This window comes from Neoarius graeffei, chromosome 8 (assembly GCF_027579695.1).
Source record: "Neoarius graeffei isolate fNeoGra1 chromosome 8, fNeoGra1.pri, whole genome shotgun sequence".
In the NCBI taxonomy this organism is placed as follows: Eukaryota; Metazoa; Chordata; class Actinopteri; order Siluriformes; family Ariidae; genus Neoarius; species Neoarius graeffei.
The window spans coordinates 7,979,154-8,005,802 of NC_083576.1; the positions used below are offsets into that span (position 1 = coordinate 7,979,154).

The 26,649-nt window shown below is 45.6% G+C and overlaps 2 protein-coding genes across 2 annotated transcripts; both read left to right on the forward strand.

Moving 5' to 3' along the window:
- The first annotated feature begins 251 nt into the window (after positions 1-251).
- Positions 252-13,685, forward strand: LOC132890351 (uncharacterized). Its single transcript, XM_060927164.1, has 8 exons — positions 252-324; positions 432-776; positions 1,437-1,772; positions 2,038-2,148; positions 2,502-2,545; positions 2,661-2,768; positions 5,069-5,242; positions 13,551-13,685. Exons 1-8 carry the CDS (start codon positions 252-254, stop codon positions 13,683-13,685), a joined length of 1,326 nt encoding a protein of 441 aa, XP_060783147.1.
- A 1,187-nt stretch (positions 13,686-14,872) lies between these two features.
- LOC132890007 (uncharacterized) lies at positions 14,873-17,620 on the forward strand. The gene is made up of 6 exons (XM_060926808.1): positions 14,873-14,954; positions 15,062-15,406; positions 16,053-16,388; positions 16,654-16,764; positions 17,342-17,385; positions 17,489-17,620. The coding sequence occupies exons 1-6, from the start codon at positions 14,882-14,884 to the stop codon at positions 17,618-17,620; spliced, it is 1,041 nt and encodes a 346-aa protein (XP_060782791.1). The 5' UTR covers positions 14,873-14,881.
- The last annotated feature ends 9,029 nt before the right edge of the window (positions 17,621-26,649 follow it).

Genomic DNA, 26,649 nt, shown 5'->3' on the forward strand with positions numbered 1-26,649 from the left:
ACAAAAAGGAAAAGGTAAAAAAGGGTCTGTCCAGTAAATTCCCTTATATTGTTTGAAGAGTTTCACAGCCTATCTAAAGAAAGGTTCAGAAAAGTGAGAGGAGGAACCACAGTCAGGTATCTACTGCTGCTAAATTTTTAGTCTGTACTGTACGTCGGAAATTCTGTGATGTCAGAAACTCGTGTCATAGGTCTTTGGCACAAAGTGAGATGTGCTCAGTTTGACCATCTGACAGTGGAGCAAGAGGAGTCATGCTGTACACAGAGCTCACACTGAAGGTGCTGATGATGATGTGGATTATAATAGTGCTTTTTTATAAAATTGGTAAGTGTCCGTGGTTTTGATTGTTTCTAATCAAAGGAACTTAGTACAATATTGATAATCTCTGTGTATTTAAAGAAGAATAAAGTTTGTTGTTTAATTCCTAACAGCAGATTCTGCACAGACAAATGATATCAGTCAGCCGAACTCAATGATCACTGCTGATGTTGGTGATAACGTGACTCTACACTGCTTTAAACTGCTAGAACATGACACCAGAGTAATTGCTTGGTACAAGCAAAAAGTAGGACAGGAACCTCGTGTAATGGTCACAGTTCATCACCAACCCAATTTTGAAGATGAGTTCAAGTCACCAAGATTCAGCATCGAGAAAGAAGAAACGAGATTCCATTTAAAAATAGCAAATGTGGAAAAATCAGACGAAGCCATGTATTACTGTGGACTGAGAGATTTTTTAACAATCTTTGGAAATGGGACATTTTTATCAGTGAAAGGTAAGAAGTCACTTTAATACGTTTGTAAGTAGTTTAATGTTTCCTTTCCTTAAAAATGAACTTGATGATTAACAAATGGAAGCCCTGATTCTCAAGTTGTCAAGTGCTCACTTTTGACATAATAATCTATTTCAATTCTATATCATTTTGGATTGCTATCTTGTTATTTTATCTTAATTATTTGAATTAAAAAAAAATCAAAATGTCATTATTTTTAACATGTTATCCATAATGTTTATGGGGGTTATTTTGATTGTTTGAATTTCATGCTTCGGTATTATCTATGAAAAAAAAAATCTTGAATTAAATTATTATATACAGGTACTTGACAGCAAAACACAAAATTTCTAATGCTGGAATGGATCTGATCAGTGCATTTACTCTATTTTATTAGAGATAGGAAACTTCCAGTTAATTAAAGGTTGCAGTATCAAGCAATATTTGTCGGTGAGAAATTGTATGTTGATGCATTGACATAATCCAATTTGTATGAAAACAAAAAAAAATGTATGGAAAAACTTGTGTTTGATTGATGTAATTAATAAAATGTAACATAAACATTACGCCCCAGCTCTCTCGAGTCTGATTTATGGAATATATTTATTATAATGGTCTAAATATGAACTATCCATATCACCCAATCTCTATCACACTGATCAGGTGATGGAGATGTAAAAGTGTCAGTGATCCAGAGCGGCGTGTTGGACTCGGTTCCTGCAGGAGCATCAGTGACTCTGCAGTGCTCGGTTCTCTCTGAGAGCAGAGCAGCAGAACACCAAGTGCTCTGGTTCAGAGCTGCTTCACCACAATCCCATCCTCAAATCATTTACACTCATCACAACAGCAGCCGTCAGTGTGAGAGCGGCTCTTCTACACACACCTGTGTGTACGACTTCTCCAAGAACATCCTCAGCATCAATGATACTGGAACTTACTACTGCGCTGTGGCCGTGTGTGGGAAGATCATTTTTGGGAACGGGACTCGAGTACAGTTGGGTAAGAACACGTGTCATGTTTTAGTGATATGCCAGAGTGTATAGTAATTATTTTTCGATCTAATATCTGACTATGTACTTGTATCGGGCCGTCCGATAAGATTTAGCACAATGTTGTTTCATTCCAGATATTTCGTTTTTTACTAAAACCTACATCTCAAACTATTATTCTCTTTCATTTTTAATTGTTTGAAGGAATGAGTTTGTTTAGCATAGAAGTAAATACTGAGTCAATATTTAATCCTGTGATATTTCCTGTGTAGCAGAGAGATCTGCCGTGGATCCTGTAGTGATCTGTCTCGCTGGAGCTTTGGGAGTGTGTGTGGTTGTGATCTTTGCTTTGATCTTTATCATAACCTGTAAAGGAAGAAACAGAGGTGAGTCTGCATTATAGATTTTCTTAAAGTTATTATATAATTCTCAAGTTATTTTAAAATTCTAAAATTTCCATTATATACAATGAGTCACCAGTTTATTAAACATACAGATCTCATACAAAGCGGAGTTCCTGTTACCACTCCAATTTTTTCCCACTAATATCATGTCCTGAAATGTTTTATTCCTCTTATACTACAGTCATTTGCAACAACTACATTCTGAAATCATTAAAAGCAACACTTTGTACTTTTTATCATTAATTATAGCTACATTTAATGCTGTGGAAGATCAAAACAAGTTAGTTCCTGTTATCTATCAGTGATAAACTGGTGTTGCATTTTCTTCTCTACAGTGAGATTAAAACACGGTTCTGTGACAGACAAGACCCTCAATCAGGTAAATATTCAGGATATGTGAATACATACATGATGCTGTAACCAGACAAGTAATTAGTGTAAAATTGCTGCATTATAAGTGTAATAAAAAGTCTAATAATCTCATATCCCTCCAGGACTGTGACACTGTGGAGCTGAATTACGCTGCCTTACATTTCAGTGAGAGGAGAGCCAAAAGGGGAAGAGTAAAGAAACAACAACCTCAAGATACTGTATATACTGATGTACAATATAATTTTGTAGCTTAGATTTGATCTCTGATCTGATTCAATGTTATTAATTCTGTTATCCGGTTTCATTTTGACTGTAGATATGTGTTTTTGTTGAGGATTAATGATTGTTCAGACTGAATTTAAACTGAAAGCTGAATGATCAAGAAGTTTCAAAATCACTGGAACACTGGGACACTGGTTCTGTCTCAGAGTGACATGAGAAAGCATTTTCCCCCCCGTTCTCCTCTTTTTTGGGTAATTTTCACACTTAACTGTTTCATATCTCCAAAACAAATCTTAAAAGAAAACACATGCAACCTGAATAAACACAAAGCACATTTTTGAATGATGGCATTTTCCAAAGGAAAAGAGTTATTCAAATCCAAATCTCCCACCACACACACACACACACACACACACACGTATGTTTTTACATCAACCAAATTTAATGAATAACTGGGTTCAGTTACACGATACACACCAAGGCTTCATTACTGCCAGTGCTTTTGAAACGAAATATCACTTAAATTAAACCTTTCCAACAATGTAAAGTAGACTAAAGGATTCAAAAAACAGGACACTATGTTGCAATCAAACGAGATTCCAGAAAAGATTTGAATGTTGTTTCTTGACTAGACAGGGTTGCAAAACCATTCCTAAGGCTGCTTACATATGACTAGCTTCAAAATCTCTCAGTGCTCACTTTGCCATTGTTTTCCTATTAGGAGAGCATCATGCCTCCATACTGACCTCAGCATACTGTCGCTTTCAATCCAGGCATTTTAATGCTCTGCTTAGAGTTCAGAATGGTTGAACTTCAACCCCGTTTGTCATTGACCTCTCTGAGCATAACCAATGACTTTACAGTGTGACATACTGGAACTTGGGCGGAGCAAGACTGGCACAATATATAACATTGATATCAAATCTACATTTTTTTTTTAATATATGTTCATTTTGGGGCGGCACGGTGGTGTAGTGGTTAGCGCTGTCGCCTCACAGCAAGAAGGTCCGGGTTCGAGCCCCGTGGCCGGCGAGGGCCTTTCTGTGTGGAGTTTGCATGTTCTCCCTGTGTCCGCGTGGGTTTCTTCCGGGTGCTCCGGTTTCGCCCACAGTCCAAAGACATGCAGGTTAGGTTAACTGGTGACTCTAAATTGAGCGTAGGTGTGAATGTGAGTGTGAATGGTTGTCTGTGTCTATGTGTCAGCCCTGTGATGACCTGGCGACTTGTCCAGGGTGTACCCCGCCTTTTGCCTGTAGTCAGCTGGGATAGGCTCCAGCTTGCCTGCGACCCTGTAGAACAGGATAAAGCAGCTAGAGATAATGAGATGAGATGTTCATTTTGGGCAGCGTGGTGGTGTAGTGGTTAGCACTGTCTCCTCACAGCAAGAAGGTCCTCAGTTTGAGCCCAGCAGCTGATGAAGGCCTTTCTGTGTGGAGTTTGCAGGTTCTCCTTGTGTCTGAGTGGGTTTCCTCTGGGTCATCTGGTTTCCCCCACACTCCAAAGACATGCAGGTTAGGCTAATTGGTGCTCTAAATTCACCGTAGGTGTGAATGTGAGTGTGAATCGTTGTTTGTCTCTATGTGTCAGCCCTGTGATGATCTGGCAACTTGTCCAGGGTGTACCCCACCTCTTATCCATAGTCAGCTGGGATAGGCTCCTGCTTGCCTGCGACCCTGTACAGGATAAGCAGTTATGGATTATGAATTGATGCTCATTTTGAATTTGATGCCAGCAACACATTTTAAATAATCTGAAACAGCGGCATGTTCACCACTATGATGCATCACATCCAATTTTAATAAAACTCTGTAAATGTTTGGGAAATGAGGAGACCAAAAACATTACATTACATTATAGGGATTTAGCAGACACTCTGATCCAGAGCAACACACAACAAGTGCAAAAGTCAGGTCCAAGAAATGCTGAACTTCTCGACAAGAAAGTTCTCATGCTAAATGAAAGTCATCATGACCACGCTAGACAGTGCACAGCCTGGGTTGGTCAAGCTAGCTAAGATAGCGATGTGATTACACAGTGGGCAGAGAAGCAGGGAAGAGGATCAGCCTCAAAAGGTGGTTCTGCACTTGAAGGTGGTCATGGAGTCAGCAGCTCTGACCTTGATGGGAAGGTCATTCCACCAATGGGGAACCAGGACAGACAGCAGTCTTGTATGGGCTGGGGAGGAGTGGAGAGGAGCAGTGGCCTGGTGACTAATAATAGTGGAATGTAGGGTTCTAACTGGTATGTGGGGTTGGATCAGTCTCTGAAGGTATGCTGGACCTGACCCCTTAACTGTCTGGTAAACTAGCACCAACCTTTTAAATTTGATGCAAGCTGCAACAGGCAGCCAGTGAAGGGCAGCGAGAAGAGCGGTGGCATGGGAAGGACAATGGAGGTTGCAAACCAGGTGGGCTGCAGGATTCTGTATGAGCTGCAGGGGTCTGATGGCAGATGCTGGGAGGCCACCGAGGAGGGAGTTGCAGTAGTCCAAATTGGAGAGGATCAGTGCTTGGACCAGGAGCTGAGTAGAGTAGGTGGTGAGGAAGGGGGGGGGATCCTTTGAATGTTGTAAAGGAAGAATCTACACATCCTTGTCTCTGCATCAATGTTTGCTGAGGAGGATAGTTTGTTGTCAAACCCCATCCCTAGGTTCTTTGTGCTGGGTGAAGGTGACATAGAGATATCCCCCAGAAAGATGATGAAGTCTAGGGGTGAAGAGAATAGAGCGGGAATATAGATCACTTCTGTCTTGCCTGACTTGAGCTTCAGGTGAAGGTTAGCCATCCAGCTCTGGATGTAATGCAGACAATTTATTATTTATCTTAATTTTATATCATCACTTCCAACCTTACCAGTACATTTGATTGTATATATTTATTGTGTATCTTATATTTTCTATATATATTTTAAATATTGATGTACAGTACCTATATTGTTTAAACTACTTAATTTACTTATTATTTTATGGGCATCTGTGGGCTGTTTCTAAACGACATCTCACTGTACTTGTATGGTGACAATAAAGTACTACTACTACTACTACTACTACTACAAGCAGAGAAGCGATCTGAGACCTGTGTGTCAGAAGGAAGAAAAGAAAGAAAGAAATGAGTGTCATCAATATAGCAGTGTTTGGATAGACTATGAGAAGAGATAATCAGGCCAAGAGAGTGGAACTGAGCATCTCCATTGCTGTAGTTTTGGAAGTGAAATGTTCTCCCATTCTTGCCTGATATACAATTTCAGTTACTCAACAGTTCAGCATCTCCTTTGTCATATTTTGTTCTTCATAATGCACTAAATGTGTTCAAGGGGAGACAGGTTTGGACTGCAAACAAGCCAGTTTAGAACCTAGACTCTTTTACTCTTGATTTTATATATCATTACATTTGTATCCAATTGTGTATTGGTATCCCTATAAGCAAACATACATGTACATCTCCAAGACATCTATGCAATACATGCCAACATACCTGGAAGATGTATCGAAAAGAGCATTTGTTCATCTGGAAGATGTTTCTGAATCAACAATTTTGAATGTCTCTGGTTTAACAACAATGCCTTGATATTTCAGTAAAAAAAAAAAAAGTTCATTCTGCTTGCACATGCAAATCTTCCAGATGTACAGAATTTGTTCTGACAGGGATATTAATACATGTCTGGATACCGATATCACTATATTCTATTCTATTCTATTCTATTCTATTCTCATGTGTAGCAGTTCAATAGGTATGAGTGGAGCACAGAGGACGGCAGGACAGAGATCAGGTTGATACACTGTTTTATTGTCACACTTTTCAGTCTAACAACTATGGCTTAAAATTTACAGACATACTGTACACACACTCGGCGTCTGGTTCCGGGAAGAGCCCCTCTGCTCTCCATACCTGTCAACCCTCCTGTTTTTCCTGGGAAATCCCTTATTTTGACTTATTTCCCGCTGTCTTCCCGTTTTTTTATTTTCCCGAAAATATCCCGTATTTTCACATTATATAAAAGTCGGTAGGTCCAGAATTCATGACGCGCCACTGACAGGAGTTTACAGCAGGAAGTCGGGCCATGAATTCACGTCCCCGCCCTCTCCAGTACAGCAGGTGGCAGTCTAGTAATTACACATTGATTTTAATTGCATGTCTGTGAAGAAGACTGTCAGAACCATAGCGCTAGTCTGACCCATAGATTTACATAGAAGACTAGATTCCTCACCGCGTATTCCAGAACGTCTGCACAGGGCGGCCATCTTACCACAGACAAGGGGTATGAAGACTTACGCAAGCACAGCCCAGCCCAGCACTCACATTATGATTTACAGGAAATCAAAGTACTGACTTTGATGACAAGATGATGTGTGTGTGTGTTTTAATTGTAGATGTTTATATCAGTATGTTTAGTTTTATTTTAACTGCACATTGGAACCTAGTCAAATGAAATTTCAATCTTCTGTGCTAACATATATTGACTTTGACATGATAATCAGCTTTGAATGTTCTTTTTGTAAATGTAAAGATATCTTTTTATCCTTGGAAGTATAACCACGTGATTAATTAAATGCTTTTTTTGTCACAAACTACCATGAGTCGCTGTCACTGTTTTATACTATTACTTACTATTACTTTCGGAAAGTTCGACTTTCCGAAATTTTCCCTTATTTTGAGTTAAAATCTGGGAAATATCCCTTTTTTTCAAACCTCAAAGTTGACAGGTATGTTCCTCTCGCTCTCCCTCCTTAAATAGGGCGCGGTCACTGGGAAGACACGCACAAACATAGGTTAATTGCCGTCAGGTGTAGTGATTCTGCAAATTACCTTCCCTGACTCTGCCCTCCTGTCACAGACCGGTGCTTGACCACGCCCCCGCTGCCACATACCCCCACCGCCCGACTCAGGATGGGCAGCCGTCCGGCCCACAGCCGGCTCCCCCCCCCTTGACGGGAGAGGAAGTTCTCCACGACCATCTGCGCCCCCGGCCTGTGGACCACCTTAAAATTGAAGGGTTGGAGTGCCAGATACCAACAGGTGATCCACGCGTTGGCATCTTTCATGCGGTGGAGCCACTGGAGGGGGGCGTGATCCAAACAGAGGGTGAAAGGGCGCCCCAGCAGGTAGTAACGGAGGGTGAGGACTGCCCACTTGATCGCCAGACACTCCTTTTCAATGGTGCTGTAGCGCCCCTCATGCACTGACAGCTTCCTACTGATGTAGAGGACGGGGTGGTCCTCCCCCTCCACCTCCTGGGACAAAACTGCCCCCAGCCCTCTGTCCGACGCATCGGTCTGCAACACAAAGGGGAGAGAAAAGTCAGGGGAGTGTAAAAGTGGCCCCCCACACAGTGCAGCCTTTACCTCGGAAAAAGCCCGCTGGCATTGCTCCGTCCACTGGACCGGATCTGGGGCCCCCTTTTTAGTGAGATCAGTCAGCAGGCTGGTGACATCCGAATAATTAGGTACAAACCTATGGTAATAGCCAGCCAGCCCCAGGAACTGTCTCACCCCCTTTTTGGTCTTGGGCCTTGGGCAGCTCGCAATCGCTGCCGTCTTATTAATTTGGGGATGCACCTGCCCATTGCCCAAGTGGAAGCCCAGATACCGTACTTCCACCCACCCAATCGCACACTTCTTTGGGTTGGCTGTGATCCCCGCTCGCCTCAGCGACCTAAGGACGGCCCTCAGATGTTCAAAGTGCCTCAGCCAGTCATTACTATAGATGATGACATCGTCTAGATAAGCAGCCGCATAAGTGGCGTGGGGGCGGAGGACTCTGTCCATCAGCTGCTGAAACGTAGTGGGCGCCCCAAACAGCCCAAACGGAAGGGTGATGAATTGGTGTAAACCAAACGGTGTGGAAAAGGCCATTTTTTCTTGGGATAGGGGAGTCAAGGGGATCTGCCAATATCCCTTCGTCAAATCTAGTGTCGAATAAAAGCAAGCAGTGCCGAGTCGATCGAGCAACTCATCAATACGAGGCATTGGGTACACATCGAATTTAGACACTGCGTTGACTTTTCTGTAGTCCACACAGAACCAGACCGACCCGTCGGCCTTGGGTACCAAGACCACCGGGCTGCTCCAGTCACTGTGGGACTCCTCGACGATGCCCATTTCGAGCATGGTCTCAAGTTCTTCCCGAACCACCTTTTTTTGTGTTCCGGTAGTCTGTAAGGGTGGCTACGCACTACTACCCCCGGGGGCGTCTCTATGTGGTGCTCTATGAGGTTATTGCGACCGGGCAGGGGCGAGAATACATCCGAAAACTCGGTCTGCAACTGGGCGACCTCCGTGAGCTTGGTCGGGGAGAGGTGGTCTCCACAGGGGACCGGAGGGGTACGTGATGTCAATGCCCCTATTTGAACCTCCGGCCCCAGCTCCGCCTTCTCCAGAACCACCGACACCAACGCCATGGGGATCTCCTCCTTCCAGAGTTTAAGCAGATTGAGGTGGTAAATTTGTAGCGCCCCACCCCTGTCCGTTCGCCTCACCTTGTAGTCGACATCCCCAACTTGCTGTGTGACCTCAAAGGGTCCTTGCCACTTGGCGATCAATTTGGCGCTTGAAATGGGCAACAGTACGAGTACTTTATCTCCCTGTGTGAACTCCCTAAGGTGCGTACCCTTGTTGTACAGGCGGGCTTGCCGTTCCTGGGCCTGCCGCAAATTCTCCTGGGTTAGGTGGGTGAGCGTGTGGAGTTTTGCGCGCAGGTCCATAACATATTGAATTTTGTTCTTGCTTTGTGAAGGTCCCTCCTCCCAATTTTCCCGCAGCACGTCTAGGATGCCACGCAGCTTACGCCCATATAATAATTCGAACGGGGAGAACCCCGTGGAGGCTTGGGGAACCTCTCACACTGAGAACAACAAGGGCTCGAGCCACTTATCCCAATTACGTGCGTCCTCAGTTACGAATTTTTTAATGATATTTTTGAGGGTGCGATTGATCCGTTCCACTAAACCGTCCGTTTGTGGGTGATACACACTGGTGCGGATCGGCTTAATCCCCAATAACCCATACAGTTCGCGCAGTGTCCGTGACATAAATGTAGTGCCTTGATCAGTCAGAATCTCTTTCGGGATTCCGACTCGGGAGATGACGCGGAAGAGTGCCTCTGCAATACTGCGTGCTGAGATATTGTGCAGAGGCACTGCTTCTGGGTATCGCGTTGCATAGTCCACCAGAACTAATATAAAGTGGTATCCCCATGCTGATCGATCTAATGGCCCGACGAGATCCATCCCAATTCTCTCAAACGGGGTCTCGATCAATAGAAGAGGGGGCAAAGGCACTTTTGGAATGGCCGCTGGATTTACTAACTGGCATTCGCGGCATGCCGTACACCACCTACGAACATCGCTGCGAATCCCTAGCCAATAGAATTGGGCCATTATTCGGGCTAGTGTCTTATCCTGCCCTAAGTGTCCAGCCATGGGATTAAAGTGAGCCGCCTGGAATACCAATTCCCAGCGGCTCTTCGGAATTAAAAGCTGTGTGACTCGCTCTTTAGTTTGAGTGTCCTGCGTCACTCGGTATAACCTATCCTTCATAATCACGAAGTAGGGGAAGGGCGGGGTGGTGTTCGGCTGGAGCGTTTGACCATCGATTACTCTCACTTGGTCAAACGCATGTTGCAGAGTCTCGTCTCGCGATTGCTCTAATGGGAAATCTGCGAGGGATTCCCCAAGAGAGAGAGGAGGGGCCGGCGGCTCCTCACTCTGATGCGGAGATGACATAGACGGCTCTGTGACAGCTGCTCCCACCAAAGTGACCCCGGGACCTCCCCCCGTTAAATGGCAGGACCCACTCTTGACTAAGTGCATCATTAAATCCTGAAATCCCGGCCAATCAGTTGCCAAAATTAAAGAGTGGGTAAGGCGAGGATTAACCGCCGCCTTCACTATAACTTTTTCCCCTCTGAAAAAAATGTGGACCAACACCAAAGGGTAGCTGTGAATGTCCCCGTGCACACACAACACCTTCACCCCCTGTGCTCCCCCCAGTGCCTCGTTTTGTACCAGGCTTTGGTGAATTGAGGTCTGATTACAGCCAGAATCCACCAACGCCTGATATGTATCCCCTTGGATACTCACCAGTATGTGATACGCTCCGGCCCGATCGAGGGCGGCCTCTGGCGCATCGGGGATCCGATCCACCGTGCCCACTTCCATCGCCGTGCACTGCTGTTGGAGGTGGCCCGGCTCCCCGCAGCGCCAGCAAACCAGCCCGGGCTTTCCCTCTGCACCGGTGTTCTGGGGCTCACTCACCTGGGGGGGGGAGAGACAGACACAGAAGGGAGAAACGGGAGGGCACCGCGGGTGCGGCGGGCCGGCTGAGGTGGTGCCGGCCCCCGCCTCCACGGTGGGGGAATGGGGCGAGGACGGGACACAGGAGGAGGGGGAGAGAGAGAGAGAGAGAAGAGGAGAGAAGAGAAGATGCCGTCTGCTGTCCTGCCGCCGGGACAGCCTCCAAATGGTCCTCCGCCAGCTCGACTGCCTGATCCAGCGATGCCGGGCGGTGGCACTGGACCCACTCCGTGGTTCCTGCTGGCAAGCGAGCGATGAATTGTTCCAGCATCACCTGGTTGATGATTCCCTCGGCGTTGCGGTTGTCGGCCCTCAACCACCGCCAGCAGGCATCCCGGAGCTGCTGGCCAAACGCGAACGGCCGGCCGACTTCCTCCAAGCACAAGCGCAACGCGCGGAAGCGCTGGCGCTGCTGTTCTGGGGTGTGCCCCACGCGCTGGAGGACGGCCCGGCGGAGGTCCACGTAGGCCAGCCGGCAGTCGGCGGGGAGCTGTAGCGTGGCCAGTTGTGCCTCTCCCGTTAGCAGGGGGAGGAGGCGCGCCGCGCGCTGCTCCATCGGCCACCCCGAGGCTTCTGCGACTTGCTCGAAGAGTGTGATGAACACCTCGGGGTCGTCCTGCGGGCCCATCTTGGTGATGGTGAGGGGAGACGGGCCCGCAGTAGGAGCGCTGGTGGACCCTGCCAATGCGAGGAGGTGCCGGAACGCCTCTCGGTCTTCTTGCTGGGCCAGCACCAGGGCCTGGAAGCATCGCTCTTGTTCCTTTCAGAGGGTGACGAGCGCCTGGTGCTGGCTTTGCTGGGCCGTGGCGAGGGCGTGGTCCAGGTCGGCGAACGGGAAGGACTCCATGAGGCTGATTGGTTGGTGCTCCACTTTGTCCTGGGTTTCGGCACCACTGTAGCAGTTCGATAGGTATGAGTGGAGCACAGAGGACGGCAGGACAGAGATCAGGTTGATACACTGTTTTATTGTCCCACTTTTCAGTCTAACAACTATGGTTTAAAGTTTACAGACACACACACACTCGGCGTCTGGTTCCGGGAAGAGCCCCTCTGCTCTCGCTCTCCCTCCTTAAATAGGGCACAGTCACTGGGAAGACTCACACAAACACAGGTTAATTGCCATCAGGTGTAGTGATTCTGCCACTTACCTTACCTGACTCCGCCCTCCTGTTGCAGACCGGCGCTTGACCACACCCCCGCTGCCACATCATGTTTGGATAGTTTGTTTGTCTATCGGCACACATGGAATTGATGTCTTGGAGATCTATGTCTGCTTATATTTGATCCAATATATTTTTGTGTTTTGTTATTTATTTCTAGAGAAAGATTGTCAAACAAGGTGGAAGCACATGAGGGACAGGTACAGAAAGGAGAAGAGATTAGAGTTTGAAATAAAAAGGTTCATGTCTGTTTTGAGTTTCCTTGAGACATTCATGAAAGACAGGGAATCAAGTGGAAACATGAGACAGGAATGTTATGTAAGATTGCATTTGATGTCAGTTCTGTTACCAGCATCTGACCCTTCTCAAGAGGAGAATTTATGCTTCCAGTCTCAATCTTTTAAGTCAAATTTGCACCTGAACAATCCATGTCAGGTGGTGGAGTGGTTAGCACTATCGCCTCACAGCAAGAAGGTCCTGGGTTCGTGGCTGGTGGGCCTTTCTGTGTGAAATTTGCATGTTCTCCCCATGCCTGCATGGGTTCCTCCAGGTGCTCTGGTTTCCCCCACAGTCCAAAGACATGCAGGGTAGGCTCTAACTTGACCATGAATGTGAGTGTGAATGGTTGTTTGTCTCTATATGTTACCCCTGAGATGACCTGGTGACTTTCCAGGGTATACCCTGGATCTCACCCATAATCAGCTGGGATAGGCTCTAGCTTGTCTGCGACCCTGTACAGGATAAGTGGCTACAGATAATGGATCGATGGATGGCATTCCATGTCTCCAACCAATGTCTTTTTTTTTCAGTTTCCCACCAGTAGCTCAACCCCAAGCAGTTCAATCAACAGCAGTACATGATGACTGTAACCTCGTAACACCCAGCCCCCAATGACTCACTCTCAAGGTTCTACAGTCATTCAGTCAGCAGCAACAAGTCAGCATGCAATTACCATGATTTCCCAACTGCATCCTCAACCTCAAGGCCCAATGGCCAGAAAAGCAGCAAAAAGAAAAGTGATGTTTAGGTTATTCATCAGTGACATGCTCACTGATAAATTTTCTGATGAAGTGCCTTGTATACTGCATTTAATGTAAATGAGTGTGTATGTCTGTGCTTGGGAGAAGCCATGGCCTAATAGTGAAAGAAGCAGCTTCGGGATCAAAAGGTGGCTGGTCCAATTCCTTGGACCAGCAAGAATGGTTGAAGTGGCCTTGAGCAAGTCACCAAGCCCCCGACTGCTCTGGATATGTTCCTCTGGATAAGAGCATCTGCTAAATGCCATTGATGTAATGCTTGCCTTGTTAACAAATAGTTTTCTTGATACACATTGTTATGTAGATGGACAGTGAGGTATTGTTGAGGCTCATTGTTGTTATCATTCATGCCAAGCTGTGCTGCCATGTAACTTCACCAGCAGCAGAGGAGAAGTCACTGGAATACTTCTCCCTCACAGCAAGTGTCATTGAAGAATAATTGTTAGCTCCTGCCATGGAAAGCTCTGGAGGGCAATAACTTTGGTGTCAGCCCCTTGAAGAGGCCAGTAGTCTGGTTGATCTGCCTTTTCCCATTGAATGTAGTTGTGGAGGGTAACTGTAGCCTTCACCAATCTCTCTATATTTTGAGCACACATGGCAATCACACGGTGCTACGCCCTCCACTGAGCTACAAGGATATTGAAAGCATTCTGTACGATCTACCTGACTCAGGACAAGTAATAGTTGAACACTCGCTGTGGTGCTGTTAGCTGACATTTTGGAAATAGACAAAGGAGGTCTTACTACAATGCAAAGGCCTCATCCCCAACAAAATCAAGTGGGACAGCCTGCCTGTAGATTCTTTCCAAAATGACAGAAGGTGAGTGTGCCTCTGGCACTGTTTCTCCCTGAGGCACCTACATCCACCAACCTGAACTGGATTCTTGCATCAACAACAACAAGTAGGATGATGGAGAAGGTGCCTTTGTAGTTGAAAAGCAAGGACCTGGATGAGGTAGAAGCCTGGATTACAATGTGCTTGCTGTCAATTTCACCTACGCAGTTGGGGAAGTTCCACCTATGCTGGAAGTCGACAACAATCTCCCTCCACTCACTCCTTTTAGGGACAGGCATAGAGTCTTCTATTAAACAGTCCCAAATCACCTGGGCAACACTGGGCACTATACTTCACATCTTTGAAGGAATGGCAACATTGCAAAGTTGTAAATACTTTACCACCCTTTTTTTATGTGTTACAAGAATCAAAATTGGAAAACAGCATGTATTATGAAAATAAAATAAAATTCATGAGGTACAACATCAGATGATGTGCTGTTGTATAGTTTTGAGTGCAATACAGTCCAATAGTTATTTACAAATCATTGTTTTCAGTTTTAATTTTAATTTCAACATACCGTTTCAACTTTTTTTTTAATTTGGGTTTGTAATATTCTCAACAGACTAAAACACAAACACCATTTCAAAAATTGTCATCCACCTCATTTCCTGCTTTTTTTATGGCAGTTTTGAAGAGTTGAATTCAGTCGAGGTCACGCCCAGGGTTCTTCTGCTGCTAGCTCACTCGTCAAGACCATATGTGGAACATTCTGTGATGTCAGAGTTTCACACCATAAATCTCTGGCACAAAGTGAGATGTGCTCAGTTTGACCATCTGACAGTGGAGCAAGAGGAGTCATGCTGTACACAGAGCTCACACTGAAGGTGCTGATGATGATGTGGATTATAATAGTGTTTTTTTATAAAATTGGTAAGTGTCCGTGGTTTTGATTGTTTCTAATCAAAGGCAATGAGTGCAATATTGATAATCTCTGTGTATTTAAAGAAGAATAAAGTTTGTTCTTTAATTCCTAACAGCAGATTCTGCACAGACAAATGATATCAGTCAGCCAAACTCAATGTTCACTGCTGATGTTGGTGATAACGTGACTCTACACTGCTTTAAACTGCTAGAACATGACTCCAGAGTAATTGTTTGGTACAAGCAAAAAGTAGGACAGGAGCCTCGTGTAATTGTCACAGTTCATCACCAACCTGATTTTGAAGATGAGTTCAAGTCACCAAGATTCAGCATCGAGAAAGAAGAAACAAGATTCCATTTAAAAATAGCAAACGTGGAAAAATCAGATGAAGCCATGTATTACTGTGGACTGAGAGATTTTTTAACAATGTTTGGAAATGGAACATTTTTATCAGTGAAAGGTAAGAAGTTACTTTAATATGTTTGTAAGTAGTTTAATGTTTCCTTTCCTTAAAAATGAACTTGATGATTAACAAATGGAATCACTGATTCTCAAGTTGTCAAGTGCTCACTTTTGACATAATAATCTATTTCAATTCTATATCATCCCAATTGCTATCTTTTTATTTTATCTTAATTATTTGAATTAAAAAAAAATCAAAATGTCATTATTTTTAACATGTAATCCATAATGGTTATGGGGGTTATTTTGATTGTTTGAATTTAATGCTTCGGTACTATCTATGAAAAAAAAAATCTTGAATTAAATTATTATATACAGGTACTTTACAGCAAAACACAAAATTTCTAATGCTGGAATGGATCTGATCAGTGCATTTTATTAGAGATAAGAAACTTCCAGTTAATTAAAGGTTGCAGTATCAATATTTGTAGGTGAGAAATTGTATGTTGATGCATTGACATAATCCAATTTGTATGAAAACAAAAAAACATGTATGGAAAAACTTATGTTTGATTGCTGTAATTAATAAAATGTAACATAAACATTACGCCCCAGCTCTCTCGAGTCTGATTTATGGAATATATTTATTATAAAAGTCTAAATATGAACTGTCCGTATTACCCTATCTCTATCACACTGAACAGGTGATGGAGATAGAAAAGTGTCAGTGATCCAGAGTGGTGTGTTGGACTCGGTTCCTGCAGGAGCGTCAGTGACTCTGCAGTGCTCGGTTCTCTCTGAGAGCAGAGCAGCAGAACACCAAGTGCTCTGGTTCAGAGCTGCTTCACCACAATCCCATCCTCAAATCATTTACACTCATCACAACAGCAGCCGTCAGTGTGAGAGCGGCTCTTCTACACACACCTGTGTGTACGACTTCTCCAAGAACATCCTCAGCATCAATGATACTGGAACTTACTACTGCGCTGTGGCCGTGTGTGGGAAGATCATTTTTGGGAACGGGACTCGAGTACAGTTGGGTAAGAACACATGTCATGTTTTAGTGATATGCCAGAGTGTATAGTAATTATTTTTCGATCTAATATCTGACTATGTACTTGTATCGGGCCGTCCGATAAGATTTAGCACAATGTTGTTTCATTCCAGATATTTCGTTTTTTACTAAAGCCTACATCTCAAACTATTATTCTCTTTCATTTTTAATTATTTGAAGAAATGAGTTTGTTTAGCATAGAAGTAAATAATGGGCCACTATTTAATCCTGTGATATTTCCTGTGTAGCAGAGAGATCTGTCGTGGATCCTGTAGTGATCTGTCTCGCTGGAGCTTTGGGAGTGTGTGTGGTTGTGATCTTTGCTTTGATCTTTATCATAACCTGTAAAGGAAGAAACAGAGGTAAATCTGCATTTTGGCTCTTATTAAAAGTTATTGTATAATTCTAAAAAGAAAGATATACTATTTCCATTATATACAATGAGTCACCAGTTTATTAGTTATTATATAGTTATCTCCAACAAATTGCCAATATATACTGTACACCACGTTCCAGTTTATTAAATGTACAGATCTGGAACAAAGTGGAGTTCCTGTTACCATCATCAGCCTCCTTTCGTCTGTGCAGACTATGGAATGCACTTAGGTCAGTTTGGGGTTAAAGGTTGTCCCACAGTTGGTGCAAGAAAAGCTAGGTGTTACTGTAGGTCTCTTCTCTGTGTCTGGAGTTTCTGTGCCCCCGGCCAGCTGCCTGATCTTTACCACGCCAATGTTTTCCCACTAATATCATGTCCTGAAGTGTTTTATTCATCTTATACTGCAGTAATTTGTAACAACTACTTTTTTTAATTAATTAAAAACATGTCGTACTTTTTATTCATTAATTATAGTTACATTTAATGTTGTGGAACATCCACAAAACAAGTTAGTTCCTGTTATCTAGCAGCGGTAAACTGGTGTTGCATTTTCTTCTCTACAGTGAGATTAAAACACGGTTCTATGACAGACAAGACCCTCAATCAGGTAAATATTCAGGATATGTGAATACATACATGATGCTGTAAACAGACAAGCAGTTAGTGTAAAATTTTTGCATTAAAAGTTTAATAATCTCATATCCCTCCAGGACTGTGACACTGTGGAGCTGAATTACGCTGCCTTACATTTCAGTGAGAGGAGAGCCAAAAGGGGAAGAGGAAAGAAACAACAACCTCGAGATATTATATATACTGATGTACAATATAATTCTGTAACTTAGATTTGATCTCTGATCTCATTCAATGTTATTAATTCTGTTATCAGGTTTCATTTTGACTGTAGATATATGTTTTTGTTGAGGATTAATGATTGTTCAGATGGAATTTAGACTGAAAACTGAATGATCAAGAAGTTTCAAAATCACTAAAACACTGATTCTGTCTCAGAGTGACATGAGAAAGCATTTTTCCCCCTTTCTTCTGTTTTTGTGTAATTGTCACACTTAACTGTTTCATATTTCCAAAACAAATCTTCAAAGAAAGCATATGCAACCTGAATAAACACAAAATACATTTTTGAATGATTGCATTTCCCAAAGAAAGAAAGCACAACTTTATTCATCACACACTTGTGAAGTTTCCTCTCTGCATTTAACCCATCTGAAGCACTGAACACACACGCACATGAGCAATGAACACACACCCAGAGCAGTGGGCAGCCATGCTAACAGCGCCCGGGGAGCATTTGGGAGTTAGGTGCCTCACTCAAGGGCACCTCAGCCCAAGGCCGTCCCATATTAACCTAACGTGCATGTCTTTGGATTGTGGCGGAAACCAGAGCACCTGGAGGAAACCCACGCAGACATGGGGAGAACATGCAAACTCCACACAGAAAGGCCCTCACTGGCCGCTGGGTTTGAACCCAGAAACTTCTTGCTGTGAGGCAACCGTGCTAACCACTACACCACCGTGCCACCCAAAGGAAAGGACTTATTCAACCCCCCCCATGTTTCCAAATCAACCAAATTTAATTAATAACTGGGTTCAGTTACACCACACACCTTGGCCAGTGCTGTTGAACCTACATATCAATTAAATTGAACATTTCCAAAAATATAAAGTTGACTAAAAGTATCAAAAAGCAGGACACTATGCAATCAAAAGAAATTCCAGAAGAGATTTGAATGTTTTTTAAGCACGGTAGGTGGGAGGTGATTTTCACACACACGTTTATTGAGGCTTTTCAGCTTCATTTGCTCACTCTAGGACACACACACACACACACACACACACACACACACACACACACACACACACACACAGAGTCATTTTCTGGTCCAGGGAGCTCCCCTCCCTCTGCTCTCTCCCTCCTTTTCTATGTTCCACCATCACTGCAACAAACACACCCACCCACACACATTAATTGGCAACAGGTGTAATGACTTAGCCACTCACCTTCCTTGACCCCACCCTCCATTCACAAACTGATGCTTGGCCACACCCCCACTGTCACATACCCCATCCACGTGACTCAGGCCAGAGAGCCATCTGGCTTGCAGTGGGCTCCCCCCCATTGAACAGGAAGTCCGCCACCACCATCTCCACCCCTGGCCTGTGGACCACCTCGAATTTTAATGGCTGGAGGGTCAGATACCAATGCATGATCTGTGCATTGGCATCCTTCATGTGGTGGAGCCAATGAAGGGACATGTGGTCCAAACAGAGGGTGAAAGGGCACCCCAGCAGGCAGTATCGGATGGTGAGGACCACCCATTTGATGGCCAGATGTGACCTCGAAGGGCCCTTGCCACTTGGCAATTAATTTGGAGCTTGATGTGGGCAATAATACGAGTATCTTGTTTCCTGATGTGAACTCTCTAAGGCACATGCCCCTGTCATACAGCCAGGCTTGACGTTCTTGTGTCTGCTGTAAATTCTCCTGGGTTAAATGTGTGAGTGTGTGCAGTTTTGTGTGCAGTACGAGAATGTAATGAATTTCATTTTTTCTCGGTAAAGGTCCCTCCTCCCAATTTTCTCGGAGCGCATCTAAAATGCCACATGGCTTATGCCTATGTAATAACTCAAATCGTGAAAATCCCATGGAGGCTTGCAGGACCTCTCGTACTGCAAATAACAGGGGCTTGAACCATTTATACCAATTATGTGCTTCTTCTCTTACAAATTTCCAAATTAAGTTTTTGAGTGTCTGATTGAATCGTTCCACGAAGCCATCCATTTGTGGGTGATAGACACTGGTGCAGATAGACTTAATTCCTAATAACCCATACAGTTTGCGCAGTATACGTGACATAAATGAAGTGCCTTGGTCTGTCAGGATTCCCATCGGAATCCTGACCTGGGAGATAACACGGAAGAGTGCTTCCACAATACTGTGCTGAGATATTGCAGAGAGACACCGCTTCTGGATATTGCATTGCATTGTCCACCAGAAGTAAAATAAAATATCATCCCCATGTTGACCAATCTAATGGCCCAACAAGCTCCATACCAATTCTCTCAAAGGGGGTCTCGATTACAGGGAGAGGGCGCAAAAGCGCTTTTGGAGTGGGCACAGGATTTACTAATTGGCATTTGTGGCACGCCACACACCCCCAACAAACACCCCCACTAACCCCTGGCCAATAGAACCAGGCCATAATTTGGGCTAGTGTTTTATCCTGCCCTAAGTGTCCAGCCATGGAGTTAAAGTGAGCCACATGGAACACAAGTTCCCTATAGTTCTTTGGGATTAAAAACTGGGTTATCTGTTCACCGGTCTGAGTGTCCTCCATTACGAGATACAGCTTATCCTTAATAATAGCAAAATATGGGAAGAAGGGTCTCACATTTGGCTGGAAAGTTTGACCATCAATTACTCTCACTTGGTCAAGCGCATGACAGAGTCTCATCTCACAACTGCTCTAATGGGAAATCCATGAGGGAATCCCTGAGAGAGGGAGGAGGGGCAAGCTGCTCCTCACTCCTTGTATCGCCCTGACGCAGTGCTGACATAGAAGGCTCTGTGTCAGCTTCCCCAGTCAATGCCACACTGGGATCTCCCCATTACGTACTATTGCAGGACCCACCTCCTACTATGTGTTCCATTAATCCTTTGAACCCCAGCCAATCAATCCCCAGAATCAGCGAGTGGGTGACACGAGGATTAACCATGGTCTTTATTCTATGCTTTTCTCCCTGAAATACAATGTGGATGGACACTAATGGGTAGTTGTGAACATCCCTGTGCACACACAAAACCTTCACCACTTGCACTCTCCCCAATGCCTCACCTTGCAATGGGCTTTGGTGTATTGGTGGATTACAGCTGGAATCCACAATTGCATGATATGTATCCCCTTGCATGCTTACTGGTATGCGATATGCTCTGGCCTGATTGGGGGTGGTCTCTGGCACATCAGGGATCCGGACCACTGCTCCCACCTCCATCATAGAGCATAAACTCTGGAGATGTCCTGGCTCCCTGCAGTGCCAGCACACCAGCCCAGGCTTCCCCTCTGCACTGATGTTATGGGCCTCACTCACCTGACGGGGAGAAGACACAGACACGGAAGGGGAAGGCAGAAAGAAACCATGGGTGTAACGGGGGGAGCCTGTCCATGCCTCTACGGTGGGGAACATAGCAGGGAAGGGAAGAAGAGAGGGGGGAAGGAGAGAGAAAAAGAGAAGTGGTGACACATCTGCCTGCCGTCAGAACCGCCACCAGATGGTCCTCCGCCAGTTTGATGGCTTGTTCCAGCAACACCAGGCAATGACACTGGACCCACTCTGCCATTCCTTCTGGAAGTCGCACAGTGAACTATTCCAGTGTCACCAGGTCTATGATTCTCTCAGCATCGCTGTTGTCTGCCCTCAGCCACTGCCGGCAGGTATCCTGGAGCTATTGGCCAAATGCGAACGGCCGGCCAACCTCCTCCAATTTCAGTGTCCAGAAGCACTGACAATGTTGTTCTGGGGAGCAGCCAACATGCTGCAGGATGGCTCTCTTCAAGTCAACGTATATGAGCCAGCTTTCAGCAGGGAGGTGCTGTGTGGCGAGCTGTGCCTTGCCAGTCAATAGTGGAAGTTGGCACACTGTGCGCTGCTCGACTGGCCACCCCCATGCTTCAGCCGCTTGCTCAAAGAGTGCTAGGAAGGCTTCCAGACTGTCGTGTGGACCCTTCTCTATGAGGTTGATGTGGAGAGGGTCCTCTGCGGTGGAGGTCGAGGACCCCGCCAACACGAGCAGGTGCCGGAATGCCTGGTGATCTTCCTGCTGGGCCAGCATCAAGGCTTCAATGCATTGTTCTTAGTCCTTCTGGAGGGCTATCAGTGCTTGATGCTGGTTCTGCTGAGCGGTAGAGAGGACATGGATGAGATCTTTGAATGGCAAGGACTCCATTGGGTGGTTGTCTTCTGTACTCCTGGGTTCTGGCGCCACTGTAACACTTCCCTGATGTGGGTGGAGTACAGGAGCACAGCAGGCAGGAGCTGATATTCACACACACTTTTAATGAGGCTTTTCAGCTTCACTTGGTCACTCGAGTACACACACATGAACTCAGGTGCGCACGCACACACACACACACACACACACACACACACACACACACACACACACACACAGTTGTGTTCTGGTCCGGGGAGCTCCCTTCTCTCTGCTCTATTCCTCTTTTTCTATGTTCCACCATTACTGCAACAAACACACCCACACACACACATTAACTGACAGCAGGTGTAATGACTTGGCCACTCACCTTCCATGATGCTGCACTCCGTTCACAAACTGACATTCACCACTGTGATGCATCACCTCTACTCTTAACAAAATGCTGTAAATATTTGGGAACTGTGGAGACCAATTAGATTACATTACATTATAGGCATTTAGCAGACACTCATATCCAGAGTGATGTACAACCAGTGCAAAAGTCACGTACAAGAAGTGCTGAACTTCTAGACAAGAAAGTTCTCATACCAAATGACCAATTGACAGAATAACACCTAGCATAATATTCTGCTGAAGTCACAGCAATCAGCAAGCAGCCAAGGAGAACATGCTAACCATACAAATGAGCTGACAAAGTACAGCTAAATAGAGAAAAATAAAACTATCATGAATTCATCATGCTCCATGGCCTGGGTTGGTCAAGACAGCTGAGACAGCTACATGATTACACAGTGGACAGGGAAGCAGGGAAGAGGTGCAGCCTGAAGAGATGGGTCTTTAGTTTGTGCTTGAAGGTGGTCAGGGAGTCAGATCTTAATTGGAAGGTCATTCCAACAATGGGGAACCAGGACAGACAGTAGCCTTGAGTGGGCTGGGCAGGTGCAGAGAGGAGCAGGGGCCAGGCAACCAGTAGTCATGGAATGTATGGATCTAACTGGCATGTACAGTTGGATCAGTCTCTGAAGGTATTCTGGACCTGACCCCATGACTGCCTGGTAAGCAAGCACCAACCTTTTCAATTTGATAAGAGCTGCAACAGGCAGCCAGTGATGGGCAGTGAGCAAAGGGTTAGCCATGGGAAGAACAAGGGAGGTTGTAGACAAGGCGGGCTGCAGCATTCTTTATAAGCTGCAGGGGTCTGATAGCAGATGCTGGGAGGCTGACGAGGATGGAGTTGCAGTGGTCCAAGCTGGAGAGGATCAGTGCTTGGACCAGGAGCTGAGTAGAGTAGGTAGTAAGAAAGGGGAGAACACTTTGAATGTTGTAAGGGAAGAATCTACATATCCAGGTCACTGTAGCAAATGTTTGCTGAGGAGGATAGTTTGTTGTCAAACCCCACCCCTAGGTTCTTTGTGCTGTGTGAAGATGACATAGAGATATCCCCCTGAGAGATGATAAAGTCTAGGGGTGGAGAGAATGGAGTGGGAATATAGATCACTTCTGTCTTGCCTGACATGAGCTTCAGGTGCAGGTTGGCCATCCAGCTCTGGATGTCATGCAGACAAGCAGAGATGTGAGCTGAGGCCTGTGTGTCAGAAGGAAGAAAAGAAAGAAAGAAACAAGTGATTGTCATTGTAGCACTTCCTGATGTGGGTGGAGCACAGAAGCATGGCAGGCGAGAGTTGAAGTTCTCACACACTTTATTTTCTGTTACTTTGCTGCTTTTCAGCTTCACTCACACACACACACACTCACTCACACATGTGTTGTGGTTGGGGAGAGAGCTCCTTTTCTCTGCTCTCTCTCTCCTTTTATGCTCCATCCCTGTAACAACCACACACACACACACACACACACACACACACACACACACACACACACACATATATTAATTTATTAATTGACAGCAGGTGGAATGACTTAGCCACGTACCTTCCCCGACTCCACCCTCCATTCACAGACTGCTGCTTGGCCACACCCCTGCTGCCACATACCCCCACTGCCCAACTCAGGCCGGGGAGCCGTCTGGCCTGAAGCTGACTCTACCCCCTGATGGAACAGGAACTCTGCCACCACCATCTGCACCCCTGGCCTGTGGGTCACCTCGAACTTAAATGGCTGGAGGGCGAGATACCAATGGGTGTGCTTACCAGCATACCAATCCTTCATGCTGTGGAGCCACTGGAGGGGCACTTGGTCCGAACAGAGAGTGAAAGGGCGTGCCAGCAGGTAGTATCGAAGGGCGAGGACCGCCCACTTGATGGCAAGACACTCCTTCTTGATTGTGCTGTACCTGCTTTCATGCATCAAGAGTTTCTGGCTGATGTACAGCATGGGGTGCTCCTCGCCCTCCACCTCCTGGGACAAAAGGGCCCCCAGCCCTCTGTCTGATGCATCAGTCTGCAAAATAAAGGGATGAGAGAAGTCAGGGGAGTGTAAAAGTGGCCCCCCATAGAGTGCAGCTTTTACCTCAGAGAAGGCCTGTTGGCACTGCTCCATCCACTGGACCGGAGCTGGAGCCCCCTTTTTAGTGAGATCGGTTCACGGGCTGGTCACATCAGAATAATTAGGTATAAACCTATGATAGTCTTGTTAATTTGGGGACGCACCTGCCCATGGCCCAAGTGGAACCCCATATACCATACTTCCACTTTTCTGGGTTAGTTGTGAGGCCCGCTCACCTCAGCGACTTTAGAACGGCCCTCAGGTGTTCCAGGTGCCGTGGCCAATCATTACTGTAAATTATAATGTTGTCTAGATAGGCGGCCGTGTAGGCAGTGTGAGGGCGGAGGACCCTGTCCATAAGCCACTGGAATGTAGCAGGTGCCCCAAATAACCCAAAAGGGAGCATGACAAATTGGTGTAATCCAAACAATGTGGAAAAGGCTGTTTTTTCTTGGGATAGAGAAGTCAAGGGGATCTGCCCATATCCCTTTGTTAGATCCAGTTTCGAATAAAAGCAAGCAGCACCTAATCGATCAAGCAACTCATCTATGTGAGGCATTGGGTATATGTCAAATTTAGACACTGCGTTGACCTTTCTATAGTCCACACAGAATCGGACCGACCCGTCAGTCTTGGGAACCAGGACCACTGAGCTGCTCCAGTCACTGTGGGACTCCTCGATTATGCTCATTTCGAGCATGGCCTTGAGTTCATCCCAAACCATCTTTTTTTAGTGTTTGGGCAATCGGTAAGGGCGGCTATGCACTACCACCCCCGGGGTCGTTTTGATGTGGTGTTCTATGAGGTGGGTACAACCAGGAAGGGCCGAAAGACGTCAGAAAATTCCTTCTGCAACTTGGCTACCTCCGTGAGTTGGGCTGGTGAGAGGTGGTCTCCACCAGGGACCGGAGTGGTCTGAGATGTTATCTTTTTTACCTCTGGCCCCAGCTCCGCCTTCTCTGGGACTACCGATGCCAACGCCATGGGGACCCCCTCATTCCAGCATTTGAAAAGTTTGAGGTGGTAGATTTGCAGTGCCCCACCCCTATCCGTTCACTTCACCTCATAGTCAACATCCCCGACTCGCTGTGTGACCTGAAAGGGCCCTTGCCACTTGGCGACTAATTTAGAACTCGATGTGGGCAATAATACGAGCACTTTGTTTACCGGCATGCCCCTGTCATACAGCCGGCTTTGATGTTCTTGTGCCTGCTGCAAATTCTCCTGGGTTAGATGCGTGAGGGTGTGGAGTTTTGCGCGCAGGTCAAGAAAGTACTGGATGTCATTTTTACTCAGTGAAGGTCTCGTCTCCCAATTTTCCCGTAGCATGTCCAGAATGCCACGCGGCTTATGCCCATATAATAATTCAAAGGGAGAAAACTCCATGGAGGCTTGCGGGACCTCTCGTACTGCGAATAACAGGGGCTTGAGCCACTTATCCCAATTACGCGCATCTTCACTTATGAATTTCCAGATTATGTTTTTGAGTGTTTGGTTAAATCGCTCTACTAAGCCATCCATTTGTGGGTGATAGACACTGGTGCGGATAGACTTAATCCCCAGTAACCCATACAGCTTGTGCAGTGTGTGTGACATAAACATAGTGCCTTGGTCTGTCAGGATTTCTTTCGGAATCCCGACCCAGGAGATAAAGTGGAAGAGCGCTTCTGCAATACTGCATGCTGAGATATTGCAGAGAGGCACTGCTTCTGGATATCGCGTTGCATAGTCCACTAGAACTAAAATAAAGTGATATTCCCGTGCTGACCAATCTAATGGCCCGACGTGATCCATCCCAATTCGCTCAAACGGGGTCTTGATTAGAGGAAGAGGGAACAAAGGTGCTTTTGGAGAGGCCATGTGATTTACTAATTGGCATTTGCGGCATGCCGCACACCACCGACAGACATCCCCACTAATCCCTGGCCAATAGAACCGGGCCATTATTCTGGCTAGTGTTTTATCTTGCCTCAAGTGTCCAGCCATGGGATTAAAGTGAGCTGCATGGAATATGAGTTCCCTATGGCTCTTTGGGATTCACAACTGGGTTACTTGTTCATTAGTTTGAGTGTCCTGCATCACTTGGTACAATCTATCTTTAATAATAGCAAAATATGGGAAGGTCGGTGCCGCACTTGGCTGAAGAGTTTGAAAATCAATTACTCTCACTTGGTCAAATGCATGCCACAGAGTCTCGTCTCATGACTGCTCTAACAGGAAATCCCCAAGGGAATCCTCAAGAGAGGGAGGAGGAGTGGGCTGCTCCCCACTCTGATGCGGTGTTGACATAGACAGCTCTGTGACAGCTTTTCCAGCCAATGCCACACCAGGATCATCCTGTGACCTACTAGTGCAGGACCCACGATGTGTTAAATATTCCATTAGTTTTTTTTAACCCTGGCCAATCAGTACCCAAAATCAACGAGTGGGTGACATGAGGACTAACCGCCGCCTTTACTCTATGTTTTTGGCCCTGGA